Source organism: Mesoplodon densirostris, chromosome 2 (assembly GCF_025265405.1).
Source record: "Mesoplodon densirostris isolate mMesDen1 chromosome 2, mMesDen1 primary haplotype, whole genome shotgun sequence".
NCBI classification, from domain to species: domain Eukaryota; kingdom Metazoa; phylum Chordata; class Mammalia; order Artiodactyla; family Ziphiidae; genus Mesoplodon; species Mesoplodon densirostris.
Window position 1 is genome coordinate 145303101 of NC_082662.1, and position 18836 is coordinate 145321936.

The 18836-nt window shown below is 52.6% G+C and overlaps 1 protein-coding gene across 10 annotated transcripts in view; it reads right to left on the reverse strand.

Moving 5' to 3' along the window:
* The window catches only part of PPFIA4 (PTPRF interacting protein alpha 4), a 35541-nt gene extending 17198 nt beyond the window's left edge, over nt 1-18343 (reverse strand). For 3 of the 10 annotated variants that reach the window (XM_060088469.1, XM_060088472.1, XM_060088468.1), the window contains exons 1-20: nt 18110-18343; nt 15968-16069; nt 15410-15574; nt 15021-15095; nt 14700-14789; nt 13931-14122; nt 13485-13631; nt 13081-13215; nt 11126-11209; nt 10685-10816; nt 10253-10315; nt 9471-9562; nt 7502-7610; nt 5734-5942; nt 3995-4235; nt 3498-3533; nt 3147-3280; nt 2678-2844; nt 700-793; nt 125-206 (exon numbers count right to left, since the gene is read on the reverse strand). In XM_060088469.1, the coding sequence (XP_059944452.1) occupies nt 125-206; nt 700-793; nt 2678-2844; nt 3147-3280; nt 3498-3533; nt 3995-4235; nt 5734-5942; nt 7502-7610; nt 9471-9562; nt 10253-10315; nt 10685-10816; nt 11126-11209; nt 13081-13215; nt 13485-13631; nt 13931-14122; nt 14700-14789; nt 15021-15095; nt 15410-15574; nt 15968-16069; nt 18110-18343 (2583 nt within the window). The remainder of the gene's footprint in view (nt 1-124; nt 207-699; nt 794-2677; nt 2845-3146; nt 3281-3497; nt 3534-3994; nt 4236-5733; nt 5943-7501; nt 7611-9470; nt 9563-10252; nt 10316-10684; nt 10817-11125; nt 11210-13080; nt 13216-13484; nt 13632-13930; nt 14123-14699; nt 14790-15020; nt 15096-15409; nt 15575-15967; nt 16070-18109) is intronic. The other 7 variants (XM_060088473.1, XM_060088474.1, XM_060088476.1 and 4 more) reach the window with 5 other exon arrangements.
* Between the last annotated feature and the right edge of the window lie 493 nt (nt 18344-18836).

The window sequence follows — 18836 nt, forward strand, 5'->3', positions numbered from 1 at the left end:
GGGAGAAACATGCTGGGAAAATTCTAGGAATACCACCCCTTTGCCCAAGGAGTCCTTGTCCCAATCCACACATCCTTCCCACCAGACCCCTGAGTAGACTTAGACTCCCTTTGCCCATGTTTACCTCTAGCCAGGAGACCACAGTAGGGCCGTCCCACTGAGCAAAGGGCATTCCTTTTCTGCGGGCATCTTCAAGCAGCTGGTGTCTTGCAGGAAGAGGAACAACAGACTCACTAGTCCTTCCTTCTTTCTCAACCAAGCATACTCCCAGGGATCAGGGGCTGTGCCAAGAGCTGGACTCCCACTACCCCTTCTCCCCACCATTGGACTGCCACCCCTGCTCTATTCCTGAAGCAGTGTGACACCAAGACATGAAGCAGCAACACCTCTCCATCCCCAGAGGTGAGGGTTCTTGCTTTGCTTGCACATGGTCTGAAACACAGACATTCTACTCTGTTCTGCCAGAGATCCCCAGGTGCTAGGTCACTCTCCCACAGCACCCTTGTCTCCTTCTCACTCAGGTCATCCTAAGAACAACCTCCCAAACCCTGCTGTTTCCACTTAGACCAGGCCAACTCAGTCCAGAAAGGGCCTTGCTGGGCTCTGGCTGCCTGAGCTCAGTCCCATGGCAGTCCAGGGAAAAGACAGTGGGTGAGGGGTTGGACCCCACCCTGGCAGAGCCCGGCCGGTGGTTCTTACTTCTTCTTCAGCCGCCGGTCCTTTTCTGCCTGGGTCCCCAGCTTGGTAGGTAGCATGGGCTCCTGCAGACCGAGCTCAGAGTCTGTGAGCAGAACTAGAAGGGAAGGGATGGCATATCAGCTAGGCCCTCTCTGCTTCTCCTCCCTTGGCCTGGGCCAGGACTGGGGAGGAGACCAGCAGGAGGCTCCTCAGCATGTGACAACCCAAGGGTCTGATGGGACAACCCATTATTCCTGGAGCCTCCACATGACATCCCTACAAGCAGGCAGTCCTACAGTGGCATCAAGTGGGTCACCCCAAGCCCAGACAGCCTTCCCCTGGGAGCCCCAGCCCTGGAGGTGTTTTTCAGCCAGATGGATGGAAGTCGTTCCACTCTAACGGCAGCAGAATCCTAGACAGAACTTGTCCCTCCTCCAAACCAAGGGGAAAAGGAAACCCAGAGAGCCAGGGTGGGCTTCGAGGCTCAGACAGAATTATCCTGACCTGGGTTGAGGGTGGGGAAAGAGGCACGTTCAGAGATGTGTGTCTGGGCCCCTTTCTCAGGGCCACTCACTTGCACAAATCGCAAAAGGGAACATGCATAGCTCTGTCCTCTCCTGTTAAGGATCTCCTGAACTGATGCTAGAGCTCATGGCAGGGGCAGCATTTTACAATTCACTTAAGCCCTGGTCACTCCTCACAAGTGCATAGAGGACCGAGGGTGTTGGTAATCCAGAAGCCAAGCTGGGATGCTGTCTTAGGTTTAGGTGCCAGTGTGGTGTGGGGAACATAGGAAATCATAAGGCTTCAACACGAGATGCTTCTTCCACTGACCAGACCTTCTCAGCCCTGCCCCCTTCCATCTGTGGCTGGCTCCACAGTATATTTTGCAAGGCCCTTATGAGCTGGCCCCAGCCTAGGGTCTAAACTCACCTCTTCTGCTCCCCCCACCCACTTCCCTCCCCACTCTGAATAGACTCAACTGCTTACAAAACTCTCACACCCATGAATCTTTGCCTTTCTCAGACCCCCCCACACACACCCCGCTTCTTCCCCTCACACACACACACACACACATACACACACACTTCTTGACTTGGCTAATTCCCACTTAGCCTTCAAGCTTCTGCCCAGGTGTTGCCCAGCAGAGAAAGCTGCTCCTGTCGCTCCCACCACTCCATGGCTGACCTCTGAGTTCCAGAAGCACCCAGAGCATATTGCTATCTTAATATTGTTTTAGAATCATCTCTTTAGTTTTTCCTTTTCGTTAGAAACTGAGCTCCTTGAAGGAATGCACTATTGATCCGATACCTAATACTAAGCCTTGTTTACAGTAGTTACTCAATATATGTCTATTGAACAAATAACTGAATAGATGAGGGAAAGAGAAGGAGGAAGGGAGGGAAAGGAAGAAAGGAAAGAAGGAATAGGGGAAGGGAGAGGAAGACAGCTAACATTTACTGTGTACCTACCACACACCAGGCACACACTGGAACTTTATATCATCATAGAGGTGTTAATAATGCTACCCTTGCCCAAGCACTTACTTGACTATCATGTCTACAAAGTCATGATGAGGCATTGTGATATTTTGAGTCCTGGAGGCAAGATGTACTAGGAATTAAGAACTGACTCTCTTAGAGAAAGAACTAAGAAATTTCTCCTGAAGGTCCTGAGCCCAGTACCTCAGAAAACCTCCAGATTGGAAGAAACCTCGGAGGTCCAGCCTCACACTGAATACAGGAACCCCTTCTACAGCATACCAAATAAACAGCCTGATACTGATGCCTGACTCTCCTCGTGGCAGGAGCTACCACCCCATGAGGTAGCCCTTCCCGCTGTGAAATAGCTCTAAGAGAAAACTTCTTCTCCGGAGCTGAATCTCTGTGTCTGTGGCCTCTGCCCGCTGGTCCCTGGGAGGCAGGCAGAGAAGACTGCATCCAAGGATACCCTCCTGCTTCTGCCCTCTACTCGCACCCATTTACTAGGAGACAGAGACCATGGCCCGTGGCTCCGTCCTGGCTCAGCTGGATCAGCCTGCCTTTCTCCTTCTTCCCAAACAGGCGGCCGATGGATGATTTGATGCCCTTGCGCTTGGCGCCCTTGTGCAAGGAGTCCTGGCTGCTGTTGCTGCTGCTGGGGTTGCTGCCTGGATCCTCCAAAGCACTACAGGATGACAGCCAGGAGGGGGTGGAATGAGAAGAAACAGACTTAAATTACAGCATGAGAGATGGAAGTTAGACTTCAGGAAGAACTTACAGTAAGTGTCAGAGTTGGGAGGGTTAAGGGGACATGATCAGAGCATGTGACCAAAGGAGACATGGGACTGTCCTTCCCTGATGGTGTTTCAAAGACAAGTGAGATGTTCAGACACCTGGGACAAGTGAGATGCAGCCTGTGCAGAGGCAGAGAGAGGGACGGACAAACTTGGGAATGGAGAGGCTCGATATGGGGTCTGCTCCACTTACCTCTTGCCTTCTTCCTGGCTCAGGGCTGGGTGGCCAAGCTTCTCTGGCTGCAGCGTCCTGGGTGAGGAAGGAGGAGAAGTCTCACATTTTATGGTGGCTTTATCCTCTCGGTTCTCTTCCCGAGTCACTGGTGACTGAACAGACAGTGGAGCTGTCAGGGGATAGAGGGAGAGATCTGGGGCCTGCCTACCCAGCCCAGACAGGCAGAGGAGCATGGAGAAAAGCAGAGGGGAGGCCCTAGGGGCCTCTCAGAGTTCAGACTCAGACTCAAGGGCCCAGTGGGGAGAAGCCAAAAGGGAAAGGCCTGGGAGAATTAACCTATTAGTACCTGGGTCATCAAGCAGCACTCACCAGCAGCTTCCTCCTATGCTTTCTTAAGTCACTGGGCTGGAAGAGAGAGTGAAGGATGAGCTTGGACTCACCCTTTGGTTGCTTGAAAGTCTAACCCAAGGGGAGCCCAGTGGTCTTAGGATGAGAAGATAGGATTTAGTGCCTCACACAGGCCTGAAGAGAATATCACAGCAAAGCAAAACAAAACAACAACAACAACAAAAAACTGGCTTGAAAAAATAAATCAGGGCTCCCTCTGGAAGAGAGAAAGAGGTATGGGCACTGGGTGAGTTTCTTAAGCACTACCCAAGGGAGAGGGTAAGGAAGATACTACATAGCCCTTTCCAGACCCAGAAGGACATGCTGGTGACCTGGTATGCCAGGGTCTGCACACATCATGAGAAGAAGATGCTGGGGCCCAAATGAGAGAGAGTGAGCCCTGCTGTGCCTTGTCAATTCCCCTTGGCCAAGCCCAGTGATGACACAAGGTTGTTCATCAACTGCCCCAAGACTCTCACCAAGGTCATGACCCCCATTCGGTCCAGGTCCTGGGTAGCACCGCGGGAAGTAAGCTTAGGTGTGGAGCGGCCGCTGAATGGAGGGGATGCGCTGGCCAGGGACAGGGCAGTCAGAGAGGTGGGGATGGAAGCACGTTTGCGCAGCTGGGTCAGGTTTAGGGCCTCCGTGCTGCCACCAGTCACTCGTGTCTCAATCTCCTCAGCACGGAGCTCTGTGGACTCCTTCTCTTCCTGGATCATCCTGGGAGGCAGGCAAAACCAGATCTCACGATTAGCCCCAGAGAGGACCCAGCAGGAGGCAGATGTGGGCACTGCCTGCAGTCACCACCCAGTGACCCCAGGTAGAAGGCAATGGCCAGGGGTGCCCCATTGTTTTCGGCATTGCAGGGACATACAGGGCCTTGTGGGCAGAGTTGGTTCTAGCCCACTGCAGCTTAGACAATTTTCTCTCTTTCTTGTGAACTGGCCTAAGGTAACAAAACTCCCTAATTTAACAAAAGCAGTTGCTGGGAAAGGAGGCAATTTAGTCAGTGGAATATAAATCTTCATGGAAGTCAGAATTCTTGACCTACCACTATCTATAGGGCCTCAGTTTCCCAATATACCCAATGTCAGGAATGGTCTAGGTCAGTATTTCTCAAACACAGGACCTTTAATTGATACTGATCCCTGATGGAACTTTCCCTGTTCCATGGAAAAATTAGAATAATATTGATAATGTTATGTGTATGAAGGGGGCACTCAGAGAGGAATGTGTGTATGCACACTCACACACACATACACACACACTCTCTCTCTCTCTCTCTCACACACACACACAAACTAATGTAAACATGCCAACTATCCTTTAGGAGCAGGACCTATCTTTATTCTCAGAGCATGTCTTTCCAACTTTAGGGATGTTAAAACATCCTTTCTTTTGTAGAATGGTTGTGATAGGAAATGGTAATTCTCTTTAATGTTTCATTTTGCAGAATGAAAGTTGGCAGTCCTATGTTAGTACCCTTCTCTTTCTGTGTGTGTGTGTGTGTGTCTAGTGTTTTCTTCTTAGCTGGTCTGTGAAATCCAAAAGTGCGGGAACCATTGAACCAGATGACCCCTACAGCCCTGTAAAGCTCTGATGTTCTCTGGTTTGGATTTTCTCTTGCTGTTTGTCACAAACATTAATAAACTCTCTACAAAGGCAGGGTAAAGTGCAGGTCTTCATAACATTCCCTGTCAATGGTTTCTGTTTGATGCCTCATTAGAGACCAGAGGCGTGACACAGTGCACTGAGTTCAGACCCGAGTTTGAATCCTGGCTCTGCCACTTACTGCATCGCTTTGGGCAAATCACTTAATCTCTCTGGTTTGTTTCCTTGTCTATAAAATGGAGATAATGCTGTCTCCTCCAGTGACTGTGATTAGACCGACAAAAGCCCTCACCCTGAGTTGGCCTCAGTATGTGGGAACTACACTCTTAATGGTTATGTTTAGCCTCAGGAGCTTCAGGAACACAGTCTCCATAGACCTGGGAGAGAAAAGGAAGCCTAAGAAGTCAATCTGAGGTCCTACCCCTCTCTGTCCAGCACTGGGTCAGAACCTTGCCCGATGCTCCACACAGGGTCCCTAAACTGTGGCACTCTAAGGTGCAGCTGTAAGAGACAAAGCAAACACATGTAGAATCTCTCCTGCAGTGACCAAACACAAAGAGCCTCTGTCCTTCAAGGAGCCTCCCAGACCCTCCACCCTTGCCCTAACCTGATCTCCTCGTTGATAGCATCCAGCTGCTCCTGCAGCATCATGGCCAGGGTCTGGGCGTCTGAGTGGCTGCTGGGGGAGACAACGTCCATGGAGCCCACCAGACCCCCTGGCTCATCCTCATCCACATCAGAGATCTCAGGGTCACTGTCAAAGGCAGGGGTGGCTGTGGGGACCAGCACCCCAGGCAGTGGAGATGGCTCCCAGTCCTTAGCAGAGAAGGAGGGGAGAGGAATAGTAATAAGACACACCAGATGACTAAGGAGCAGGACCCTCCCAACCTATACCAGCAGCACTGGCATCTCCTAGGAGCTTGTTAGATATGCTAAATCTCTGGCCCCATCCCAGACCTACTAATTCAGAATCTGCTTTTTAACAAAATCCCTGGGTAACTTACTTGTATGTTAAAGCCTAAGAAATACTACTCAAACTCAAGGAGCCAGATAGCAGAATGGTTAGGAACAGATTCCAGAGACTGCCTTGCTTTGAATCCTGGCTCCGCCAAATACAAGCTATGAGAGAGTTGTTTCACCTCTCTGTGCTTCAGTTTCTTCATCTGTAAAGTGGGAATAGTAATAGTACCTACTTCATAGGTAGCTCTGAGGATTAAATTAGGAAATGCATGTAAGGCACTTAGTACAGGGTCTGGCACCAAGTAAGCATTATGTAAAGGCTATCTGTTTCTACTCACACAAAAGGTGACTAGATATAGGGAACGAGAAAAAGCCAAGCAGGCCTGACTGTCTTGTGTCTCGGAGTTTCAGCATATTACAGGACCCTCTGATCAACCCTCAGAGGAGGTAGCTTCTCAGAAATCATTTTACAAACCCCTTCGGTAGACAAAGGCCCAGAGGCACAAAGAGCACAGAACTGGGCTGGGAGTGTGAGAAGAGCAGCGGAAGAAAAGGAAAGAGGCCATCTCTCACCCCATCCTGTATGACCCAGACCCCCAAGATCCCCTTAGGGCTCTTTTCCTGCTCCTGCAGCCTTTAGACTGAGGTCCTGGGCAGCTGCTGTGCTCTTATAAACAGAGGAAAGGGAGAGAGGGGAAAGAGAAAAAGAGATGACTTCAGACTTCAACTCCCCCCTCACACTAGGGGTTTCCTAATGGCAGAGATGAATCTTCCACCATCAGACTAGGAGTTCCCTCCTTCTCCACCTATATCTTCTAGTGCCCTAGAGCATGTAGAGGATCTGGGCTCAAGACAGAGCATGGTTAACAATTATGGGGCTAGGAAGGAATCAGACTTCCCCAAAAGATTGAAGTCAGTCCTTTTCTGCCCCTCATCTTTCCTGTTCCCTCGAAATCTCCCTAGGCAGACTCCACATGAACTATATGCTTCTCAGAAAACTTCAGGTGCCGTCCCATGGCCAGTTAACTTGTCATCCTCTCTCACCTACCCATAAACCACAGCTTTTGTTCCAGAAAGCTTGCCAATTCCATCCCCCACCCTGCATCCCCCACCCCAACCACTAGAAATACGTGCCTGCACACCCAGGTACACATGCACAGGCTTCAGTGGGGCCTCAGGGACTCGCTGACCACCCACCAGCCTCTACCTCTTGCCCACCAGGAGGTCGAGGCGAGACACAGCTGTTGCAGTGATGGCCCCAACCCCAAGGCTGCAGCTGTCGTTGACATGGGGGAGGGTAGGGGGAGGATTTGCATCACACCAGCCGTCTGTGAAACTGGAGCAAGGCACGTGGCTGAACTGACCCCAAACTCCCCAGGGGAGACCCATCCACACTCACCCCTCCACCCCCTCACCTTGGCAGGCTCTTCCCGCAGTGCTGAGTAGGAACGATGAAGACCTTGAGGTGCGTGGGCGGTTGTGCTCAGGGAGAACCGCACATCTGCTGCGCTGCCTATGTGCGCCCTTGAGTGGCGGATGGGGGAGAAAAGACGAGCCCTGAGGACTGACAGCCCCAGCTTACACCCACTGGGCCCAAAGAGTTAAGGGATCTTCAGCTTGGAAAAGAGAACTCTTAGCAGGACATGAGCTTTTGTTAATGACTTAAGGGCTGCTACGTAAACAAGAGATTAGGTTTATTCTCTGGTGCTCCAGGGATCAGTATGATCCAGGGAGGCAGCTTTCCACTTAACACAAGAGGCACCTTCAAATAGCAAGAGTTGGCTTATGATGCAACTGGTAGCTTTAAAAAAAGCTGCACTCCCCTCAGAGAGGTATTCAGGTGGAGACTCTCTGGCCACCTGACAAGAATGTGTGGGAGGGATCATGGCACCAAGAGAAGTTGGAAGGGATGATCTCTATAAGTCCTTTGAACTCTGAGCGTCTTTGTGTCTTGGTCTTCTCCCTAGCAACTACCTCTGGCCTTCCTCTGGACTAAGTCCCTGGCCAAAATTCAAGCCAGGCATACTCCTTATCCCCAGGAAGCTTCAGGAGGCCCTGCCACTGTATCAGAGACATGGGCTAGAGAAAGCATTTTGACTGCCCCAAGGGTCTATCCCAACCCTGAAATTTTAGGATCACGGTAATGATCCTCTGGAATATCTGGAGCCTCCCCTACTGACATTTCTTCCCTATGCCTTCCCAGTTTAGAACTTGAGGGAGCCCAGAGCAAAGGGACAGGGTGAGCCTACAACAGGTTACACCAGGTATCTGGAGGGATGGGGGAGTTTCTGCTTATTCCCCCTTTTCCCTGCAACTCAGTCCCAATTCCGTGATGGGGCCAGTGCTTCTATAGTCAAAGCCAAGAACTCCCAAGCATTAAGGAAAGCAAGCAGTGCCCAATAGCTTGGCGTACTCTGGGCTATGCCTTTTTAATTGGCGTAGAGGGTTGGTCTCTTCTGAGCAACCTACAGGAAGGGAGAAGTAGGAGGAATTCCAACTACCATTTTCTGTCTCTATTCCCTGCTTCTCTCTACACTCCTATACAATAATTCCTAACAAACTTGAAATTGATACCCAAGTCTCTAACACCCCAGAAACCCACAGGCTTCTCTTCTTCAAGTTCAACATCTCTTTCCCTAATTTAAGCCCTACCCCTCTGCGTATATACATGTACACTTTTCCTTTAACCTCTCTTCAAAGAAGCAGGTCCCTATTTCCCTGATATAACAAGAGCATGACCATAGGGAACCTTATGTGTTCTGATCTAAGAGACTTTGTTTCGGACAGAAAATATCCAGGAGCCATGAACCTTGAGTGGCATCATCTACTTCAGTCTCCTCGATTGTCAGCCTGCCTCTCTGGGCAAAGGACTGAGGGCAGGCTTGAGGTCTGAGTTCACTGCCAAATGCTTCACAAAATATGAAGAAAAATCCAGAAGTTCCCTAAAACATGGGCCTAATTTAAGCATTAGGTTCAGAGCCCTAAATAAGGTGTCTCAAAGTAACTAGAGTGAACCAGATACTCCCTGTGAGCAGGCCCTGTGGGACATGGGTGAGCACGTAACTCAGCAGACCCCTCTCAAGGGCGTGCTGTCTGTCAAGGAAGCAGGAATCATGCCCTGTGTCTCATGGCAGCGGGGAAGGATCATCCTGTGCTTTACTTGCCTCTCAGCATCCCTCAGAGGACAGGTGCTCCCTTCTAAACTGCCCAAGTGAGCTGGATGACTTTACAAAGTTCTCTAAGCCTCAGTGTCCCACCCTGAATATGAGGAGGACTCTGAGGTCCTGGGCGGTATTTTGGTGGGAGGAAGTCTCCTCCCCCAGGGTCCATCTAGGTCTGTCCAGGACTCCATCACAGCACACTCAGCCTCCTGAGCTCCCGTACCTGGAGTGGATGCCATCCACAAATGGCCCTCCTCGACCCTTCAGCTGGTCCACCTCTTGGCGCAGCTTCTCAATCTCTTCAGACAGGCGGCCCTGTGCCAGGCAGAGCCATGGTGGGGGTAGGGGCAAGGGAGGGGAAGAGAGAGGAGAGAAGGACAAAGAGAACAGCAGAGTTGGGGAGAAGCAGAAGAATGCGCTGCAAAGTCCAAAGCCAGGGACCCAAGGCCAAGCCCACAGATGACACCAAAAGAGAAGAGGTCCAACTGGAAAGTGAGTAGAAGGGTTGGCAGGGGCAGGGCCAGAAGGAAGGTCTGTCTGGAAGGACTCTACCAGAACAGGCCTGCTGAGCCCTCACTAACAAGCAAATGCATGACAAATAAGGCTGGGCAGCAGAGGGGCCCTCAGTGAACTCCCAGACCTCCCAGACATTGCTAGCATAGGGATAGTGGCTGATCCGCCCCCAATCACCGGAAAGCAAGAGCTTCACCAGGTCTGAGGCGCCACCAAATCCTTCTGTCGAGTCCTTCACAGCGTCCTGCCTCTCTGCTACCCACTCTCTGCTCTATGCTTAGGGCTAAGTTTCTTCTTTACAGGTGGGTGGCGGTGATGCATCTACTATGATAGGCTTCAGGGAGGATTAGTGAAATAATGTGTGTACGTGGACTAACAAACTGGCTAGCACGGTGCTGGGCTTTAGGGCAGCTGCTTGAAACACAGGCGTGTTCCTTCCTCACAGCAAGCTCAGCCCTCCCAGGCTGGCAGGGCTGGCCAGCAGCTGGGTACCTTGTGACGGTGCTGCTCTTCGATCTGCCGCTGGGAGCTCTCCAGCTCTTGGATCAGTGTGTTCTGGGGGAGGACAGCTGTGAGCCGGGAAGCCCCCTTCCCCTCCACCCCGGCTCCGGCCTTCCCCTTCCAGCAAGATCTGCCTTCCGGTCTGCTCTCCCAGCCCTACCTCTCCTTGCCAGACCGCCCCACCCCCAGCCCAGGCTGCTCCACTCCACACCCCTCCGCAGTCCCCGCCTCGCCCAGCCCCCTACCCACGCCCGCAGTCCCCGCCTCGCTCAGCCCCCACCCCCGCCCGCTCCCGACTAAGCTCTCACGTCCCAGCCATTCCTGCTCGCCCGGCTCCACCCACACCTTTACCCACCCCGCCCCTTTCCGCCAGCGCCGTCCTTCCGGGCAGCCCTGCCCATCCAGGCCCGCCCTCCGCAGCACCTTCTCCTCCAGGGCCGCCATGCGCTCCTTGAGGTGGAGCTGCAGGCGCTCATTCGACTCGCTAAGCAGTCGGTCCACGGTGTCTGACAGTCGCTTGTTGTGGTCCTCGTTCATCTTCTCCCGCTGGCGCACCTGCATAACCAGACCACCTTGCACCAAGCCACCCGAGGGCCATCTCACTGCAATCCCAGGGAGCCACTCGTTCCTGCTGTGGTTCCAGCCCACTCACCTGTCCCCTTCTTATCCTCTGGGGAGCCCTGTCTGCAGCTTTGCTGACCACCTCCTCCCACCCCTCTGTGGCTCTGTCTCGGTCCCTAGCCAGGTCCTTCCCTAGCTCTCGCTCTTCCTCCTTTCCCCTATCCACAGACCATCCTGGGATGCCGCCCTGGGGTTGAGAGGAGGGTTGAGAAGAGGCTCGAGAGTCTGGCCCAGTAAGCTCACCCTTGCCAGCTCTTGGTTCTTTTCCTGCAGCTGTCCTTCCAGCTGCCGCAGGTGCTTCTCAGTGTTGCCATGTTGCTCTTCAGCCTGGAGGGACGAATGGGTCAGTGCAGCCTGAAGATCATCTGCCTTCCTGCTCAGACCTTGTATCCCATGCACCCAGGTGCCAGAGCGGCACCTTGGGAATCGGCCTCAGGGACCAATGAAGCCAAGCTCTCCACTTACCATCTTGGAGCATAATTGCCACCACCATTGCCTTTCTTCCCAAGTACCCCAACCCTGCCGCTTTCCCCCCACCCATACCCTCGCCTTCCTGCTCAGGGTTAGCCTTGAAACATCCCAGAGCTGGCAGCTCAAGAGGCTAAATTCTCCCTACGCTTCCAGAAAAAAACTCCACTTGAAAGTATGAGCGACCATAAATCTCTATGCCTCCAGATAGATGGAATTGCCCTTAAGAGCATGGACTCAAACCAGACTGGTTCAAATCCTGGCTCCCTCCCTTCCCAGCTGTGTGACCTTGGGCAAGTTACTGAACCTCTATGGAGCCTTTATCTCCTCAGTAGTAATAACAGCACCTATGCCCATTGCAAGGACTAAAGGTGATAATCCATGGCAAACACTTAGGACACAATAAGCACTCAATAAATGTTAGCCGTGGTGATTACCTTTGTTATTAAAGCAGCCTGGGTAGAGTGGTCTCCCCTTCCGTTCATGCATCTTCAGAGATGGAGACCCCACTGCCTCTTCTGACAAGGTATTCCAGACTATCACACATCTTACAGTCAGGAAATCCCTCCTTAAAGCCCTTCTACTATGACTCCCTTGAACATATTAATCTTCAGTCCATCCCTTTCTGTCAGTTTTGAGAGTTACTAAACCTGACTGCTCAGCACCCCACACATAACGTCTTCTGCTGCACTTTAAACTCTGCCCTTCATTCCTAGGGGCCTGAGAGGCCTTAGAGACGACCAGATTCAACCCCATCATTATAGAGATGATGACATCATCACAGAGACAATGACACAGACACCCAATTAGGGAGGGAGTGACTTTTCCCAGGTCACAGAGCAAGTCAGTGGCAGAAGCAAACGTGGTCCTGAGTCTACCGAGGTACAGCCAGGCTGCAGGTTCCATCCCCAGAGCCCCCAAGCTGCCACACTGGCACAATGGCCAGCCTCTATCCTCCAGAGGCTCTGGGGTCTGATGCATATTAAATATTGGTTTTCTTCTCTCCGTTGCTTGAGTGGGTAGCTATGGTGATCCCACATGAGGCACCCCTGAAAGCCTCCGACCCACTGTAAACACTCCTAAATTCTCTTGATTAAGCCACCACATGTAGATGTCCATGCATTTACATAGCTCTTCCAGACCTAGGATGTTTTCAGCCTGCATACCTCCATAAAGTTAACTATCCATTCGGTAAAGTTATATTCCCTTTTATTTGTCCAAAAGCTGAAGCCTTCAAACAGCTAGGGATGGTCCCTAGATCTAGAATGCTTCCATTTGACAGAAAAAATAAAAAAGATATGCTCAGCCTAAACTCCCACCCCATTCAGAGATGTATAAACTTTGATCATATTTCCTCTCAGATTTCACCTTTCCAGAAATGAAAGTCCTATTTTTTCCACTTCAGACGCCCCCCCCCAAAGGAAGTATTAACTACAATGGTGTAAATGATAATAAAAAAATTTGCATCAGCACAGTTTCTTCTACTTCTTAAAGTACTCTTACATCCCTTCTTATGGGATGTCACATCCCTGTGGGGTGATGAGGGCAGGGATTACTCTTCCATCTGACAGACACAACAACAAAGTGTGTTTCCTGGAGTCACGCAATGAGAAGCAGTTTCCTGGCCCCCAGCCCAACGTGCCTCCCACTCTCTCCATTCACTGCCTGGCTACATAAGAGCTCAGGAAGCAGGGAACAGAGGAAGATTCCCAGGCCCTTGGCCCGCTTGCCTTGGTGAGGGCTGCAATCCTCTGGGCCAGCTCAGCCTCCACCTCTGGCAGCGTCTCAGCCTTGCGCATCGTCTGCTGCAGTTTCTGCTCTGCTACCTCCAGTAGCTCCTGCAGACGTTGGGCTTTCTCCTCACACTAGCAAAGTGGGGGGTGGGGAGAAGAGTCAAGAGGGAGCACTGAAGCTTCCCCCACCCCCTGGCCCATCCTCAGTAGAGAGCAAGTGATAGGTCAGAAGCCACAGGGAGCAATCTTGATTCTTGGCTACCCAGAGACACCTGACTTTCCCTTTCCCAAGGTGACCAGCACCTCAGGGTCTCCTGGGCCACCAAGGGGAGGTTCCAGCATGATCGTTAGGACCTCCAGGGTCAAGTACAGTGTCCCCCAACCCCATCTGCAGGAGTTACCTGGCGGTGCAGGGACTCCTGATTGGCCAGCTCATTCTCCAGTTTGTCGTTGAGGTCATGAATCGATGTAGCCTCACGCTGAGCAGCCAGGTAGCGCTTCTCCAGTGTGGTTATTCGCTCCTCCATGTCCTCCTTCTGGGCTAGAGCCTGAGCGGTACAGGAGAGGATGAGATGAAGGTCATCAGCTTTTTCCTGCCCTCATCCTGTCCGCACCTCCCCACCAAATCTGGCTGGCTATATCTCCTCCACATTACCCTATCAGTTTCTGACCTTGACCCACCCCTCCCACCACTCCTCCCCACATTGGACCCTACCAAGTGTTCAGTCTTACACTCCTCAGCCCTTGCCTGGCTCTCCCTCTACACCCAGGACATCCAGCAGCTACCTTCCTGAGTGCCAAATACCTGCACCCAGAAAGATAGGGTCAGGCCCAGGCCCTTGCTCACTTCCCGGAGGTCCCGCTGATGCTTGCTGCTCAGCGCCTCCGACTTGATAAGGTCCCGGCGGGCCGTGCCCAGGTCCTCCTCAAGTTCGGCCACGGCTGCTGTCAGGATGACCAGTCGCTCCTGGGCCTGGCTCAACTCAAAGTTCTGCTTCTCCAGGCGCTCCTGCAGCTCTTCTACCTGGCCCGCGTCAGGCTCCAGAGACAGTGAACTATCAGTCAGTCATCAGAGCCTTGGGCATCCCATTCCCCTGCCCTGCCCTGGGGAGGTGGGAAGAGGGACAGCACAACCAGAGCAGATCACAGCTGTGCCCCCAATTTTAGAGCACACCTCCAGGTACACCCTTCTTCCTCTGGCCTCCAGGAGCCCATTCCAGACAATGACCAAACACTCTCACCCTCCTGTGTATCTCTTGAAAACTAATCATGTCTAGTTTTACCTGCTCTTTCAGCCTCTTGTAACCTAGAAAGGGGCGTGACTAGGGGAACGGAGGCTCAGAAAGAGAAGTGATCTCTTAGGTACATGGCACCTAACAATTCAAGTGAACAAACACATTATATGCTTAGCAGTGTATGTACTGGGCACTAAAACAAAAATCTGTAGAGTTCTTTGCAGATGGGGTAGGGAGAGGAAGGAAAGAGAGATGGTACCATTGGAGAAAAAGCTCCAAATTTAATTCAAGCAGTTGCTCTACTGTACTAAGGCAGGGCAGGGCCCCCATCTCCTGTCTGGGGTAAGACATGTCCCCTCTATGCAGCTCCCCATGACCCACCTTCCACAGGCATTTCGGTCCCAGTTCCACAGCCCCCTCCTCTTCTGCCACTCCATCCTGAACCCCTGCCTCCTGCTGTAGGGCAGACACCTGTAGGGCACAGTCCCCAGGGCAGTGAGTCAAAGAGAAGAGAACCTCTTCTATATTCCAGACCCTTCCAAGTCTCCCACCTCCTAGAGAGAGATGTCTCCTGTTGGCTAACAGTCTCCAGTTAAGACAGAGGGGAGAAATCTGATGAGGAACAGAGTGGGGAAAAGGGGTAAACCAGCCTTGGCTTCCAGGAGCTGCAGTCTACAGATGGAGGGAGGGCAAGCAGCTTACCTGCTGGTGGGCACCCGCCAACTGCTCTTCCAAGGTGGTCACTCTCTCCAGGGCCACCCGGAGCCGCTCTCGCACCTGTCCAAGATAAATGGGGAGATGAAGAAAGAAACAGGGACCCCGCTGGACTCAAGTTGGAGAAGCCGGGGCTTGGTCTACCACCACTGAGCATAAGGCAAAGAGAAGGACCCGCCAAGAGGCAAATTTCTGAGAGGGAACCTAATAGGAGGATCTGGAAATTGGATTAATGGTAGGAGGGAGCCAGTTATGAAGCTAGAAGGCAGTTTTCCCTAAACACAGGATTCAGAAATCTCAGAGAAGGGATGCACGGAGGCTCTGGGGAAGCCTGGCTGGATTGGGGGTGGAGGCAGGCTGTGGGCCAGCCCAGGTACCTTCTCATCCAGGGCCTTGTGGTGCTCAAACAGTGACTTGAGAGCCTTCAGCACCTCCACCTCACTGGAAACCCCTGAAGGTGACTGAGCCTGACGCTTCACCACAGTCATCCTCAGTGACCGCTCATGACGGGACACTAGGCACTCCAGATGTTCCAGAAGCAACTGGCAGAGAGAAGGGGAGGGCAAGAGGAAGGGCTGTGAGCCTACGCCCCAGGGGCTATAAGCAGGGTCCACATGAACACCCAGCAGACACGAGTACTGCCACGGGTACCATTGTTAGAATGGTGAAATACTTCCATGTGGGTAAACAGCTGCTGCCCCAACTGAATAATACCTGCCCTAGCCTCTCTCCCAAGACCCCGACCTTTCCCATGACCCCGAACTAGAGGTGAAAAGCCTAGCACGGATGGTTGAACAAACTGACTCTCACCCCAGAATATAAGGCAGGAGGAGGTTAGGACAGGGCTGGGGATGTGCTGGCCCTGGCCATGCCTGCTCCCTTGGTCATACCCCCCACCCCCAAAGCACAAACCCACGCCAGGTCACCCCACTTACCCTCGTGTTATTCCGCTCTGCTTTCAGCTCTGATATCTCTTCCTCCCTCTCTAGAAGCTGCTCCCGAAACATACTCAGCTCCCGGGTTAAGGTGGCAAATTCCTGAAAACCCCCAAGGCCCCTCAGTGCTCGGGGATCCACCACCTAAGCAGTATCCTGCACACCCAAGTCAGTGGTGGGGTCCTCTCACTCGTCCCTTACTTGCACCAACTGTCCCCAGAAAAATCCCTATCCATCCATACTACTAGCATGTGCTTCTCCAGAGGGGAAGCATTCCAAGTATGTGGTAGGGTGCAAGGGAATACAGTTGGATATGAGTGAGAAAGTCTCCGAGTCTGCTCTGCGGCCCCTTCCCCCTCCAGCCACCAATATAACCTGCTTATGTCCTCCCTCCCGTTTTGTACTTCTGTTTCTCCAACAATCCAGTGACATTTCCCTTTAGAAGTGGATGGAGGGGAGTTTCCCTTCTGGTTTGGTATTAGTAACGTCCCTCCCCAACTCTAAGCCCTCTGACACACTGCTGCCAGGGTCATCTCCCAAAGCACAGTGTTGTTTTCACCATTAAATACAAGCTTATTATCCTGGTTTCCAGCTTCTCTCTCACAGTTCCTTTCCATACACCCTAAGACCTGGTCCACCTGGGTAACCGCTGTTTACAGTCACAAGTAAACTTCTTAATTCCACCCCTTTGCTCAGTGGGCTCCCCCGGACCCCTGAAAGCCCAATCTTCTGTCAACACCTGATCTGTCAAAGTCCATCTCAAAGGACACACCTCCTTGGGACCTTTCCAGACTTCCCAGCGGAAGGCTTTCTCCCTCCTCTGTAAACTGTTACGGACACAGGCACGGTGGGCACCTACCATGTACCAGCTCCTGCGCTGGTCACTGGAAACACAGTAACAGAAAAGACATGATCCCTGCCCTCAGGAAGCTCCCAGTGAGGGGTTGAGATCAAATCTCAGGTCGGCCAGTTTGTGACCTTGGACAAGACACCTAACCCCTTGGAACCTCGAATCCGAAAGACAATCCTCCCTCAAGTGTTGCTCTGAGGATCAATTATCTGGCAGCTATTTGAGGTATTGACACTGTTTTAAGCAATCCTTCGGGGGCCCCTCTTCTCTTTCTCCACATTTTCTTCCTATCTTTTGGGCTCTTGTCTATCTCCTTTCTAGTGTTCGAGCTCCCTGGGGGCAGGGACTGGCTCCTTCATCCTGGGGCTTGTTCAGGGCTCCGAACACAGTGGGGTAGGATGGGCCCATCTCCCACCCCAATTCCTCACCAGGGCTCCATATTCCTATCTACCAAGCATCACAAGACTCTGCCCCCCGAACCCTTCTGGACCCTGGGTAGGAAACTCAGCCACTCTGGTTCTTCTCCCCACACGTGGGGAGAGGGCCTGGAGCTGAGTCCTGAGCTGTGTGGCCCCTCAGGGCTGCCTCCCTAACCCTTGCAGCACCCTCACAGGCAGGGTGGCCATGAGCAGTTTACCAGTCTCCCCAAGTCTCAGCTTCATCAGTTGAAAAATAGAGATGATGGCGATAACAGCACTAACTTCATCACTGTGGAATGTAGTGAAGGAAATCCCAGTCAGAGTGCTTAGCACACAGAAAACACAACAAAGGGTGACCATTATTGCTAGTAGTCATGTTGATTGAGGAGAATAAGAGGGGTATCACAGCCCTGCCTATAATTTTCCATGTGATGCCTCTTGTTTTTTTCATCTGTGCAATGAGAGGTGGACTAGATAACCTCTAAGGCTTCTCCCATCTCCGTTCTCTGGGGTTCGCCACCCACCACTTCCAAGAATAGGACACTGTTGAGGAGCAGCCAAGGTGGAGGTGTCTTTCCAGGATAGCCTGCCACCTTCTGGCTGCATGGGTTCACTGCAGTTGGCAACTAAGGCTGTGTTTTCTTCCTGCATCAAAGTCCATCCTTTTCTCCAGGTGGAGCAGATTTCAGCCGGAGGAGCTTGGGAGTAACAGGGAAAAGTATTCTGAAGCAAGGCGAAGAAGAGTAAATGCTCTGTGAATTCCATTTGTTGAGATGCTAATAGACGAAGAGAGCTGAGGGCCCAGAAGCTGAGGGCTCTGAAAGGCTGGGTGAGGGGAAGGGGATGAGGGAGATGCAGACTATCGGGCCTTACCTGGGGAAGGGCAGAGTTAAGGTGGCACTGGAGCTGGTCTCGCTCATGCAGGGCATCCTGGAGCCGGCTCTGTGTCGCCGCCAAAGTCTCCTGACTCTCCCGAAGGGACTCTAGCAACTTCTCCCGCTCATCCAGCATGTTCACCATCAGCTGCTCAAAGTTGGCGTCAGCATCCGTTCCATGGGGAGGCCCCAGGGGGTCCCCCTCGTTAATTGTGGGCATCACTTCACACATGGTGGGGGTGGGCGGGGCCTTCTCAGTGTCAGGGCACAGGGGAGGGGTTCACAGGGTTGGCACCTCCAGGGCGACCCGTGTAGGGGTCTCAGAGCAGGCAGTGCCAGGTGAGTGAACAGATGGGCAGGGGCTTCTCCCATGGCATCAGTTGCTCTCGGTCTGAAAGGGGTCTGGTGCCCAGAGTGCCCCTGTGAAACGGAGGGAGAGGGCCTGGTTTAACCTCTCAGCGCTGGGGCTGGGTGCCCTATGTCCCCAGGCAAGCAGGCAGCGGCTGAGTGTGGCCATGACAGGCAGGGAGAGCAGGGCTGGAAGAGGGCCCTTTCCTTAGACTGCGCACTGGAGCCTGGCGGAGTCCCAGCTGGGTCCAGTGACAACCATCGTTTCTGGAGGGCAGTGGTCTGTTGGAGAAGAGACTGCTGTGAGAAACAGCTGAGCAGAGAAGGGCATCCAGGAGGTGGGTGAGGGGAGAGGAGGCAGGAACCTGGCCCAGAAC